Genomic DNA, 14342 nt, shown 5'->3' on the forward strand with positions numbered 1-14342 from the left:
TTTTTATAGTAAAGTTAATCACAAACTTGTGATTCACACAAATATCAAAGAAAATTCAAATTTTAACTATTCAAATTTGAAAACTAATGACACTAACAAAAAGTTTATAATTTTTGTGACCTAAAAGAAAAATATAAAAATAAACTTTAATAAAATAAATAAAAATAAAAACAATAAGTATTTTGTTGTAAGTAGAAACAAAATAAAATAAATAAAGCAAAAAAACAAAAAAAGTGCCACCTACTCGGCCCCCACGGCCTGAATACGACTAGAAACCCTACCATGGGCCAGGATTCAGGCCCGTAGGTGGCCCAGTAGGCCCACAGGCACACAGCGTATGGTTAGGCCCGAAAGCCTACAATTGAGAGGAGCTCGAAAGGGTGGGCGCAGCAGCGCTTGTAAACCACTCTCGAGCTCTCTCAGCTAGCGAGGTGGTACTAAACTTTTGACGCGGGGCAGCACAAGGCCTTTGGTCTCGGTTGGTTGGTACCACCAACCGGGACTAAAGGGGGCATTGGTCCCGGTTCGTGGCACCAACCGGGACCAATGCGCCTCGCCCCTGGCCCATGACCATTAGTCCCGGTTTGTGCCACAAACCGGGACTAAAGGGTTGGTCCTTGTTGCGGTCAGAGTTTAGTCCCACCTCGCCAACCGAAGGGGGCTCACACCGGTTTATAAGCCCTTCCCTCTCTGCCTTGTTGAGCTTCTCCCAAAATGAAAATAGATGCCCTTATACAGAAAATTTGAGCTAAATTCAGAGCGAATTTCTCTGAAATTCATAGAAATTTACTATGAATTTAGGTTGAATTTTCTCTATAAGCGCATCTACGCTCATTTTTTAGTAAAGTTAATCACAAACTTGTGATTCACGCAAATTTCAAAGAATTCAAATTTTAACTATCTATCTATTATATACTTAAAACGATAGAAAATGAACGGTTAAGATTTATCTCTACAAAGTTAATATATTGGACGGTTGAGATATGTTAAATAGAAACACATGAGATGGCCACGCCCGACATTATTAACAATAGAAAAAATCAATCGGGCAAAGGCCAATCAGTCTACCTGTGGGGGTTCCGACGTAATCTATATCTATATCTATACCTACTAATAAAGTAAGGTGCGTTTCATCAAATTTTTCATCCGTTCACCTCTATTTTTTGAAGATTTTCTATATTATCTAAGGTGGTACTAATTGGGTGTGCCTTACGATTGCAGAAAATATCGCAGGATGAAGATTCGTATGTACAAGCCCGTCCTGGGCTGGGCACCCTCGTGGATGGGCTTTCCTAGAGCCCATGAAAATAATCTGGGCTAATAACGATGTGAGGGGTCTTTCTTATATACCGCAAAAATAAGTTGGAATATAAGAAAATTTGAGCTAAATTCAGAGCGAATTTCTCTGAAATTCATAGAAATTTACTATGAATTTAGGTTGAATTTTCTCTATAAGCGCATCTACGCTCATTTTTTTAGTAAAGTTAATCACAAACTTGTGATTCACGCAAATTTCAAAGAATTCAAATTTTAACTATCTATCTATTATATACTTAAAACGATAGAAAACGAACGGTTAAGATTTATCTCTACAAAGTTAATATATTGGACGGTTGAGATATGTTAAATAGAAACACATGAGATGGCCACGCCCGACATTATTAACAATAGAAAAAATCAATCGGGCAAAGGCCAATCAGTCTACGTGTGGGGGTTCCGACGTAATCTATATCTATATCTATACCTACTAATAAAGTAAGGTGCGTTTCATCAAATTTTTCATCCGTTCACCTCTATTTTTTGAAGATTTTCTATATTATCTGAGGTGGTACTAATTGGGTGTGCCCTACGATTGCAGAAAATATCGCAGGATGAAGATTCGTATGTACAAGCCCGTCCTGGGCTGGGCACCCTCGTGGATGGGCTTTCCTAGAGCCCATGAAAATAATCTGGGCTAATAACGATGTGAGGGGTCTTTCTTATATACCGCAAAAAATAAGTTGGAATATAAGAATCGAACCCAAGACATTTCCTGAGACTCTAGCTACAACAACCAGCTAAGCTTAGCAGCTTTGCTGTTTAATTGTCCCACCCCGCTTTTGTTAACTAACTGCCATCGGTTAATATACCGACCACCTCAGAAATCAACAAACAAAAGGTGAAAACGAGCATCATGACAGGTACGAGATTGTATATAATAAAAGTACGTAAAGGAAGAATCTGTGGGCTCAATACAAAAAAAATGCATGCGTACCTCTAATCAATGGCAAGAGTACGGCAACGAGGAAGAGGATCACCACAAGGCTGCTGGGCCATGTCCAAGCTCAAACAGAAATTGGCCCCTCTTAAAATTAGGCCACTCGGCGGCGGGCAAGCACCATGACATGTACGAGCCCTTCGCCCAGATTCTAACATGGCGCACCGTTGTGCTGCTCAATCTCACGTGCATGAATAGGAAGGACGAGCAGCACCCTGCCCATGCCCTGATGGTCGTAGGAGCTTCTGGTGCAGCAGGTCAGGGCTGAAGCGTACGCGGAGCACATGGAGCTTCCCGGCGACAAAGCGCTGGAGTAGTATGATGAGCATGCATGTGTTCGTGCAGGTGCGACCACCACTGAAACTACTGGGCACTCAGGCCTGTACGTGAGGGCACCGAGTCCGAAGCTGCCGCGAGTCTCATATGTTCATGTATTTATATGCACAGTACATGAAGGGATATTTGTGGTCGGGGCTTGCAGGTTATAGAATTTTGTACATGTAGTTGAGCATCTGTGCTTAGGTCAACTCTCCTTTTTCTATTCTATTCGAGAATATTGTTTGCAATGTGGAGAATTTCATAAAAGATGTACTAGCACTTAATGGATAAAGACACGTCAAAAGGCACAAACCATCTTGATCACGAAAATCCTAAACCATCTAGAATGAGGTAGACAAAGACGAGGAGGAGGATAAGAGGTTCAGGAAGATAAGAGAAGCATAAAAAATTCATGCAAAATTAATATCGGAAACCTCTCGTTCAAAATTTATTTTGAGGGAACATGTCGTTCAATCTAGCACTTCCTACAACCCACATAAGTATACGCCTTGGTTTTTGACCGATTCCACACCAGTTTTGGTCAACTTGGGATTTATCACCAACCAAATATTTTCATTGGATAGAAATCGACCGGTCGATGGGTATTTCATGGTTATGTTCTTTTGTTGATCTGATAGCTTGATCGTTGAAGGAACAAAGGTTGGTCAACTAAGAGGAGCTCTTTCAAGCTGGAGCACCTGCTCGTTTCATCTAATGGTCTCATAATCTCCTCTTTTCTTTTGTTTTGGTGGAATTTGCTATTTGTTGTATTATGATTTTTTTCCCATCAAAACGAAGCATGATGGGGTGGGTGGGGTGATTGACTGTATTTTTTTTCGGATTAACTGTAAATATTTATAGGAATTCTAGAATTAATTGCAAATATATATTTCTAGGATTAACTACAAAGAATATTATGTAATAGTATATTCATTTTCTTAGGGGTAAGACAACCTACTCTGGTGTATGCTTTTAGTGAAACAGTTTACCAAAGCACAACGAGCTTTTAGAATATTGTAATTTCCGATGTTGGTATTGGTCGTCTAAATTCTTGGGTAGTTGATAGCGGCTAAACTGAAAATTGCACCCTGTTACAATTGCAAGGCGTCCAACTAAGTCTTCGTTTTGTTTGTATCCTTTTCAATTGTTCTAACTTCTAAGCAATGAAAGTATTAATGTGACAGCATTGACTGTTGAGTTATTTAGGTCCATTAAGGTTCAATGAGAGGTGTCTCATAAGGTGGCAAAGCTCATCGCCTTGTGATTTACCACATTCTGACAAGTTATGATTAGGTTGACACCACGAGGAGGGTGGAAAAGAAGGACAAGCGGTAATATTGATGGGACGTTGTTTTACTCCCTCCGGTCCTTCTTAGTTTGCATATAAGAATTGTTTAAAGTCAAACTTCGTAAAGTTTGACCATATTTTATATGAAAAATATCAACATCTACAATGTTAAAGTTATACAATATGAAAATTTAAGTCACGATGCATCTAATGATAATGATTTCACATTGTGAATGTTCATATTTTTTTCTATAAAGTTGGTCAAACTTTACGAGGTTTGACTTTAGAAAAATCTCATATGTAAACTAAAAAGGACTGGAGGGAGTACAAAAGAAGGCGTGAACTTTTTTGTTCTACCATTGCAACGCACGGGCATGTTTGCTAGTTAATAAAAAGGAAGCAAGACCCATCAGGTAAAAAAGGCTAGCAAGAGTCCTGACACACATAAAAATTCGCGTGGACGGATATATACTATTGCACACAGATGGGATGTGTACTATTGCACGTGAAGGAAACTAAACGGATTGATACATATTAGGCAACGAATGGACGTATACTATTGCACACAGAATAGTTTCCAGCGGACACCCGTCCATGTCCAATTCAAACTGAACAACATTTGGACTAATATAAAGGTTGGGACACACACCAGAACATCCAGGGAATTAACAGACGCCAGAGCAACCAACAGCACACGTATGAGGATAGAAGGGAGATCCACACAACGACATATCGACACACGCCAGGAACGAATCGAAGGTGCGACATATGTCATACGAATCTAAGGGGCGACATACGGCAGGACACCCAACACATCGAACGACGGAAGAAGAAATCGACAGGAACATCATCAATTTTGGGTAATATATAACTGAAATCTTGAGGTCTGTTTAGATCTTTCCGTCCTTGCATGTCTTCACAACCTGCGTATGAACACCATGTTTTCCTCTTCATTGATCATTACTTAGAACACTTCTTTCTAACCAAATTTCATTAGTGCATTATCATATGAACCACTCCTTTTAAAATTGTTTTGAAGGCAACATCTGTATGGCGTACACGAAGTTGAGTGAGTTAACCACAAGACGACAGATATGGAATATTAAAGACAAAGTAATGAGAATGTGGGACTCGATCAACCCTTCAACTGATAAACTTATAAGCATCGATATGATTTTGATGGATGAGCAGGTATTTTCTTCACATAATTAACAATGGGATTGTTCTACTTTTAAAATTACTACTAAGATTTTCTTTCATTAAATTTTGAAGGGTCATACGGTTCATGCTACTATCTGGAAGAATCGTATTGACACTAACAGAGCAAAGATCAACGAGGGTTCTATATATGCTTTTAGCAATTTTAAAGTTATAGATGCAACAAAATATCGGCCAGTCAACAATGAAATTAAAATTACTTTTTTATACAATACAAAATTAAAGGAGATGGAAGGTGCATCGGATAATTTTCCAGATTACTACTTCAAGTTTGCTAGCAAAGATACCCTACAAGAACGGCTAGAAAAGGACCAACAATGCTCAGGTATGTTGATAGTCATATTCTTACTTCAAAGTGGTCAATTCAATTATGAAGCCATTTGTTGGTAGTTGTATTAATATATTCCAAATGAATAACTTCCTAACTTTTTAAGTCTTTAATCTTCAAATTTGCAGATGTTATTGGCTTACTTACCAAGAGTAAGCCAATAGAATCAAGGATAACAAAGAAGAAAACACCTTTAGATATATGTGCAATTGAAATTCTAATGCAAGAGTAAGTGTATATCCTTGCATCAACTTTTCACAGAAGGGTAAAGACATTTTCTTCCACTTATATTTGTTATTACCATTAATTACTTTCGAATGAATTATTCAGGCATGATAAAATCAGAGTATCATTATGGGGAAGATTAGCTCATCATTTAAGTGAGGATGTAATTGGCAATCAAACAATTATTATTGTTACCTCAACAATGGTGCAAAAATTCAACGGTAAGTTGAATATGTTTACATCTCCTTTTTTTCATACCACCAAGATAATAAATCTAACTGATTTATTGTTCATTAAGTAGGTCTGTGCCTAAAGTCAACTAGCGCCACAAGAGTACATACCAATCTAGATATACCCAAGACTTGGGAACTTCGTGGCAGGTATTAAGCATAATTTGTAGGTACTGGTCCTATAGAAGTTCATAATATATCTTCATTTACTAACATTTATTTATAGCCACTCCATTGAAGAAACTTCACAAAAAATGACGGAGATAGATAAAAGTACTCAATGGTAACTAGAAGATCAAATGTTTTACAGAAGGATAACCTTAAGAGAACTTACTGGAATCAGGCACGACAACCCAACATATGAGTTAATGAATCAGAAAATCTTCTAAGATACGATATTGTAGAAGCCTCCAAGACCTACAGATGTGTTTGACATATTTGTATGAGTGGCTAAATATCCTTTAAAGAGCTATACTTTTCTTCATCAACTTGCAGGACATTGTGTTCACAACAATAGCTACAATTGATCGATGACAAGAAAATATTCAATGGTGGTACATGTCATGTGATGTTTGCAACAAAATTGCTACGAAAGAATCACATAATAATTATTGCAAGAATTATGATACGTATCCAGAAGGTGTAACACCTAGGTAAGCATATTCTCTTGATTTGGCCATCATTATGTACTATCACATTTGCGGGGCTGAAAGAATGCTCAATACATCAGTCTCATTCCTGTTGGGTTCCTTAGATGGAAAATTTGAAGAAGTCCCAAAGATTATACAAGAATTATGTGGACAAAGACTTATCTTTCGATTCAAACTCAACAATAAGAACCTCTCTCTGGCATGCAAAACTATGCAGTAAAAATAATATTCGTGCCTAATGAAAAGCTTGAGAAGCGATACTTAGAGGATAAAGTTGAAGAGGTAATGGTCTATTAAACTATCAAATATATTTAAACACCAATTATTATACTCTTTTATATGGAACTATTGAAGCAGCTATTTACAATTCTTGATCCATTGTGCTCAACAGGATTTGATGGACGATGAAGTGGACGACATGTTAAAACAAGAAACAAAGAAACTGAATTAGCCAGTTAAAAAGGTGACTGAATACTTCACCGTACAAACTTTTCTTTACATAAATTCGTCCCTTAATTCATCCATTTATGTGATTTTTGCAGGTACAAATAAGTAAATGTGAATTTAGCAAAAACGTATGTGAGTTGGTCACTGTGAAAGAGGAGCCAGAAGAGAAAAGCAATGGGAGTATAATACATCAGAAGGAGCATCAATATAAAAGCTCATCAAGAAGTGTCGATGGAGGGAAAAGGAGGCGAAGATCTGTTGTATTACCAGACTCGGAAGATGAAGAAAATAAAAATAGTAGATCTGAAAAACAGAAAAAGCAGTGCCCAAAAGTATCCGAAGTGTTCATGCAAAAAACAGAAGGACAAAAGTTGAACATGAAGGCTCAGATGTTTGTAACGCCAAAGATAAAAGTATCATCTATGTAGCCATAAGGATGACATGAAGTTTGACTAAAAAGTCTAACAACACCAAGACCAAAGGTACTGATGTAAAATTTGAGGACACAGGTCAACTGGAAGATCAAGTACGCCAAACAAGACCCAAGAGAGGAAGGACCTATTCCTGAAACTTTTTGTGACAATAGTTTATCCACAGAAATACGCAAGAGTATATGCTCATAACAAGGAGTCGATGTTGTTTACTTAGTGAGCTTTGCGTATACAACATATTCATTATTTTAATGTATCGGAGAACAGAAAGATTTATCGCATTTTTATAAATGATCAATATGTATGAACAATATGACATTTTGTTTTTAAACAATCCGCATACTATTCAGAAGAGAATGAGCAGTACATTCATTTGTTCTTCATCAATTTAAGTGTTAAGTAGTAACATTCATAAGAATTAGCATTGCATTTGTGTAGTTGGTCAAAGCTCTGATGTGCCTACAACATTTGCTAAAACTAAAATGTACTAGCATGGCCTAGATTATATGAAAACAAATGCTCAACAATATTTGGAAAGATTAAGTTTGAAATCCATCTGGAATACTATGAAAAAAAATCATAGCTTGACTACGAATTGATTCATATGAAGCCACAATGAAATTTAAAAAGACCGAAAGAAGGATTGAGCCTCCAGGGCGTATATTATTATATCACGAACAAGTATATGATGGTGAGTCACAGACCAAAAGCTTAATTTATTTTTCTCATTAACTCTCAACCGATCCGACCAAAATTATTTTTTTTAGAAAAAATGTATTTGGGCCACACGCATAGCTAGCTCCACTAGGTCCTAGACTAGGCAACATAGTTGAAGGCCAAACCTGCGCTGCTACTTGCGGCACTAATGAATCCGTCTTCCGCTCCTTTGTGTTTGTTGCGCCGCGCTGCTCCATGCAGGTCGACGGCTCCTTGGTTCACTTCGCGGCAGCTCAACTGTGCCGGCTTCTCCGTCCGGCCGCGCCACCGCGTGCCCTCCTTGCCGCAAGATATTCAGCGGATCCAGCGAGAATCTTAGCCCAGCAGGCCGCCGCAAGCTAATCGGAAGCGATATGCTCATGCCGAAGAATATCCTTTTAAAAGAACTGTGTGGAAGAGGAAACAGTCCATTGGTATGAAGTCTGAGAAGATAATAAGCGGTGAGGCCGCAAAAAATACAGATCGTACCTTCTTCATTTGGCAATGGATATGAGCTCTATTGAATCTAGCATCATCTCTCTCATGCCACATACTTCCAGAAGATCACAATCCAATCTCTAATCCCTATAATGAATAGTCCCCAAATCTCAATCTCTATTGTATCTCAGCTCCATGAAAAATTGCCTGCAGCATGGAGATTTAAGTATCTTCTTTAATAAATCTTGAGCGTGGTTGTGGCATGGAGATTTTACCCAACAATTTCTAATCTGAGATGAAATTTAACTCAATGTGAGATGCAAAAAAAAAATTACCTGTGCAGGCTCCCCCAAATCCATTCGGCAATAGAGGTCGGGAGAGAAGCTGCGGCGTACATCTTCCCTCCGCTTAAGCTATGGTTGGCGGCGGTACGCCGCTGCGAGGCAGCCAGTGACGGGCGCATGCGGAAAAGAATACTACGAGACCAGGTCTCACGCGAGACCCATTCTAATAGATGACACGTAGCATTCACAAATCTTAAAGCATCTCCCACCCCCTACTTAAAATCAAGGGGAAGAAAGATTAGATGTTTTATGATTTATGAATGCCACGTGTCATCCATCAGGATGGGTCTCACCTGCTAATCATGAGACCTGGTCTCACATAATTTTTCTTCCGGCGCGGTGGTGCCCGTCTCAGAAAAGAAGGGGAGAAGAGCTGCGCTAGAGACCCCTAGGGAAATATTGGTTCGACCAGTTACAAAATTAAGGCTGTGTGCTTAAAAACCAACCAAAACTAGCACGGTCAAAGCACATGCTAATTTTGGTCCAGTCTTTTGTTTATAAACGATATTTTCGTCCAATCTAGGAACAAAGTACACATGGAATCAACCTATAAACTTTAGATAGACGTACAGTTCTACATGAAAAAGGGAATACTTCTAACATTCTAAAAGACACTCACAAATAAATCAAATCTTTTTTTAGGGGTCAAATAAATTAAATCTATCATACATATTTTTCATGTAATGGAGAAAGAACACATAAGAAAAATCATTTCCTTCCAATGTCTTTTATGATTGTTAAAATATAACATGATAATGTTAAATTTCCAAATTAAGTCAAGTGTCGAAACAAAGCCAAACATAAATTAAAAAAATCTAGCCACACAAATGTGCATATCTCTGAAACATAACTTCACATGGTCATAGGTTCCGTTCTGAATTCTATATAAAAAGACAATATTTTTGTAACACAATACACACACAAACGCTAATATATACGTATATACATTCACCCTTATGAATGCAGGCACGCACACCCTACACCTATGAGTATCTTTGAGAGACCAAGTCGGCACATCATCTTGAGATTGAAAAAGTTGTCACAAACGTCTTCGTAGTGGACGGTACGTTTGCTCCCACTAAACACACACCAACCACAGGTTGGTTCGCAAGATAAAAAACAATACTTAATACCTTCTAAAACACACTCGCAAATACATTAAAAATCTTTACCGTAAATCAATCATATTTAATTTACATATAATGGAAAAACTGAAAACATACAAAGAAAAATAATTCATATTAAAATATTTAATGAATGCTAAAATGTCACATCATAATGTTAAATGCACAAAGTAAGTCAAAAGTCAAAGCAAATCTAATTATAAATAAATAGTCTAGCCGCGCAAATGCGCGGATAGCCCCGCTAGTTCAAATTTGAAAACTAATGGCACTAACAGAAAGTTTATAATTTTTCTAAAACTAATGGCACTAACAGAAAGTTTATAATTTTTCTGATCTAAAAGCAAAAAGAATTAAAAAATAAAGAAAAAAATAAAAGAAAATAAATAATGCAAAAAACAAAACAAAAAAATGAAAAAAAAAACTATTTTTATAGTAAAGTTAATCACAAACTTGTGATTCACACAAATTTCGAAGAATTCAAATTTTAACTATTCAAATTTGAAAACTAATGGCGCTAACAGAAAGTTTATAATTTTTCTGACTTAAAAGCAAAAAGAATTAAAAATAAACTTTAATAAAATAAATAAAAATAGCAATAATAAGTATTTTGTTGTAAGTAGAAACAAAATAAAATAAATAAAGCAACAAAGAAAACAAAAAAACAAATTTGAAAACTAATGGCACTAACAGAAAGTTTATAATTTTTGTGACCTAAAAGAAAAATAATTAAAAATAAACTTTAATAAAATAAATAAAAATAGCAACAATAAGTATTTTGTTGTAAGTAGAAAAAATAAAGCAACAAAGAAAACAAAAAAAACAAATTTGAAAACTAATGGCACTAACAGAAAGTTTATAATTTTTGTGACCTAAAAGAAAAATAATTAAAAATAAACTTTAATAAAATAAATAAAAATAGCAACAATAAGTATTTTGTTGTAAGTAGAAAAAAATAAAATAAATAAAGCAACAAAAAAACAAAAAAAAATTGAAAACTAATGGCACTAACAGAAAGTTTATAATTTTTGTGACCTAAAAGAAAAATAATTAAAAATAAACTTTAATAAAATAAATAAAAATAGCAATAATAAGTATTTTGTTGTAAGTAGAAACAAAATAAAATAAATAAAGCAACAAAGAAAACAAAAAAACAAATTTGAAAACTAATGGCACTAACAGAAAGTTTATAATTTTTGTGACCTAAAAGAAAAATAATTAAAAATAAACTTTAATAAAATAAATAAAAATAGCAACAATAAGTATTTTGTTGTAAGTAGAAAAAATAAAGCAACAAAGAAAACAAAAAAAACAAATTTGAAAACTAATGGCACTAACAGAAAGTTTATAATTTTTGTGACCTAAAAGAAAAATAATTAAAAATAAACTTTAATAAAATAAATAAAAATAGCAACAATAAGTATTTTGTTGTAAGTAGAAAAAAATAAAATAAATAAAGCAACAAAAAAACAAAAAAAAATTGAAAACTAATGGCACTAACAGAAAGTTTATAATTTTTGTGACCTAAAAGAAAAATAATTAAAAATAAACTTTAATAAAATAAATAAAAATAGCAACAATAAGTATTTTGTTTTAAGTAGAAACAAAATAAAATAAATAAAGCAACAAAGAAAACAAAAAAAGTGCCACTTACCGGGCCCCCACGGCCTGAATACGACTAGAAAAAGTGGCGCTCGGATGAAAGGTTTGAGATCACAGCAATCGCGCGCGATGGCATGCCGATTGAACCCATCCGGACAAAGGAAGCATTTGCTGCTCAGTGCGGGGTTCTTGTTAGGGACAAGATCCCGATCAGCATCCAGCAATGGTATAAGCCTAAGAACGAAGACCCTGAGGTGTCTTATGTCAATGATATGCAAAAAGATGATCTTTGGACTGAGCTGAAGGCAAATTTCACCCTACCGCTAGAGGAGGATCCGGAGAAGCCAATTAAAGAGCAATTAATCAAGTCTCATGCTCTTAAGAAGATGGCAGACCTATTCAGGAGGTGGAAGAATGAGCTGAAAACGTTTGTTGACAAAGAAGAGACACCAAAATTCATCGGCAGATATGAGAAGATCAGAGATCACTAGCCCGCATTTGTGGCCTACAAGACATCAAAAAAGAGTAAGAAGATGTCGGCGACAAACAAGAAAAATGCTACAAAGAAGAAGCTTCACCATCGCATGGGGTCAGGTGGCTACCTCAAAGCCCGGCCTAAGTGGGCCAAGGCTGAGAATAATCTGCTTGATAAAGGGATCGAACCAGAGACAATGAACTGGCCAGACCGTTGCCGGACTTGGTTCTTCGGGGCTGGCGGAACCTTGGACCCTGTATCAGGGAAATGCGTTTGGACAGACGAGCAAATGAACATACCGGTCAAGAAGCTTAAGCACTATATCTATGCAGCGCAGCAAGGGACGTTCGTTCCAGACAGAGGAAACGATGAGCTCACAATGGCCCTCGGGAATCCTGAGCACCCTGGACAGACACGAGGCACGCCAGGCTCCGTTCTGTGGAAGGCTGGTTTTTCGGACGCAGGCGGTTACAAATGCCAGGAGAGGAGGAAAAAAGTGGAGCATGCCCAAATTTAGACGCTGCACGAAAGGGTTCAAGCGCTAGAGGAACGAGAAGTAGCTCGCAGCAAGCGACCTGCCGAAACTACCCCCGAAGCTACCCCGCCATATCAGCGGAGAAGCAGTGTGGCTTCCACCGAGCTGCTTCAGCCGGAGCATGTCTTGACGGTTCCTGCTAGCTACCCCGTCGATGCTATCACGGAGTCTCAACATTGCCACCTTATGACGCAATGGCAGAACTTTAAAGTCAAGGCGGCTGTCGGCTCTGTTCGACCTACTGAACCCGACGCAACTTTTCACTGTAGTCTGATTCCAGAAGGATATGCCAGGGTTACGGTGGACGAAATAACAGAGGGATTTGAGGACCTCCAGCTTGACTACCCTACCGGTGAAGGGGAGACTCGGCTGGGTTCTTGTCTATTGACTCCATGCCTATGGCAGAAGGAACTCATCAAGCTTCTGAACTGGACGCCTCCACCTCCTCCTCCTCCTCCGGCGAGTCATGGCACTCCACCTCCTCCTCCGCCTCCTCCTCCGGCGAGTGATCAGGGCACTCAGCCTCCTTCTCCGGCGCGTGGCGACACTCCGCCTCCTTCTCCGCCTGCGCCGGCGCGCCCAAGCAGCTAGCCTCCTCCTTCTCCGCCTCGTCAGCAAGGGCGGAAGAGACCCGCCGCCGCTCCGGCTGCTCCGGCGCGTTGTAGTCCTTCTCCTCCGCCTCGTAAGCAAGGAAAGAAGACAGCCGCAGCCGCTCCGTCTGCTCTGCCGGCGTCTAGCAGTACAGCCAGAGGCGGGAGGCAATCCAGATTCGGTCCTTCTCTGAAGACTCCAGAGAAGTTACCATACGAGAGGACCCCGGAGGAGAACGCCAAGATCGCGCGAGCCGAAGTGATGAACTTCTTTGAAGGGGTGAAAGCAAAGAAACATCCACCTCCGGAGGAGAAGGTAGATCCGGTGAAAGCGAAGCGCACTCTGGCTGCCCTGAAAAACCCAGCAAGGTCTCCGACGAAAGGCAACTATGACCGCATTATTGCAAAGTCATTTGTCGAAGCGGAGCGGTCGGGAAGTACTGTCAGTGATCAAAGGTTAAAAGAATGACGAGCTGGGAAAAAAATTGCCCAGCTCGGCGAACAAGCGAACCAATCATGCCCCCTGCTCAAGGTGCCTACTAATGATCCGAGGATGGTGCCCGGTTATAGCAATCTTGGATATTACCTGCCCGACGATGTACATTATGATTTCATGGAGATGGAGGAACACAAATACTAGTACGGGAAGCTTCTCGTCAAAGATGAAAGATCTCTAACAACGATGATGCGAAGATTCCATGATTGGTACATGAAAACCTGCAGAGAGTCTGGGGGGAGGAATACTTTGACGCTGAGAGTTAGAGAGGAGCATGACCTCGTTGGAATTGAACTGTTGAATGTTCCATTTGAGGAGTTCTTCCAGTTTTTCAATCAAAAGGCCCTCGATAAAGCAACAGTCACTTGCTACTGTCTGTAAGTAGTACTACTTCTGTCATTAAGTCTCTCTATATAGGTCAGCTCTTTCATTGCATGTATTTATAATTATCCTCACTATATTATGTAGATTGAAGATCGCCGAATTGAAGAAAAGACAAATCGGTGATATTGGGTTCATTAACACAAATCTCAGACATGCAACTGAGGTTAAATATCGTGCCGAAGATACCGAGGCCAACTTGCTACGATCGTTGGTAATAAATGAAAACAAAGATATAATACTCTTTCCTTAGAACTTCAAGTGAGTGTTAC

At 38.4% G+C, this 14342-nt stretch overlaps 1 protein-coding gene and 1 pseudogene across 1 annotated transcript; both read left to right on the plus strand.

The window, feature by feature from the left end:
- The first annotated feature begins 4913 nt into the window (after window positions 1-4913).
- On the plus strand, window positions 4914-6753 carry LOC147985693 (uncharacterized). Its single transcript, XM_087541704.1, has 4 exons — window positions 4914-5054; window positions 5136-5406; window positions 5538-5575; window positions 6667-6753. Exons 1-4 carry the CDS (start codon window positions 4914-4916, stop codon window positions 6751-6753), a joined length of 537 nt encoding a protein of 178 aa, XP_087397830.1.
- A 5112-nt stretch (window positions 6754-11865) lies between these two features.
- LOC147985694 (uncharacterized) lies at window positions 11866-14070 on the plus strand (annotated as a pseudogene).
- The last annotated feature ends 272 nt before the right edge of the window (window positions 14071-14342 follow it).

Source organism: Triticum urartu, chromosome 2A (genome assembly GCF_056163025.1).
Source record: "Triticum urartu cultivar PI428250 chromosome 2A, HENAU_Tu73, whole genome shotgun sequence".
In the NCBI taxonomy this organism is placed as follows: Eukaryota; Viridiplantae; Streptophyta; class Magnoliopsida; order Poales; family Poaceae; genus Triticum; species Triticum urartu.

Bases quoted from the DNA above. Each gene is read 5' to 3' on its own strand.
- LOC147985693 (XM_087541704.1), top strand. From the start codon at position 4,914: ATGGCGTACACGAAGTTGAGTGAGTTAACCACAAGACGACAGATATGG. The intron at 5,407-5,537 runs GTATGTTGATAG...TCAAATTTGCAG, and splicing joins AAAGGACCAACAATGCTCAG to ATGTTATTGGCTTACTTACC. The intron at 5,576-6,666 runs TCAAGGATAACA...AATTATGTGGAC, and splicing joins CCAAGAGTAAGCCAATAGAA to AAAGACTTATCTTTCGATTC.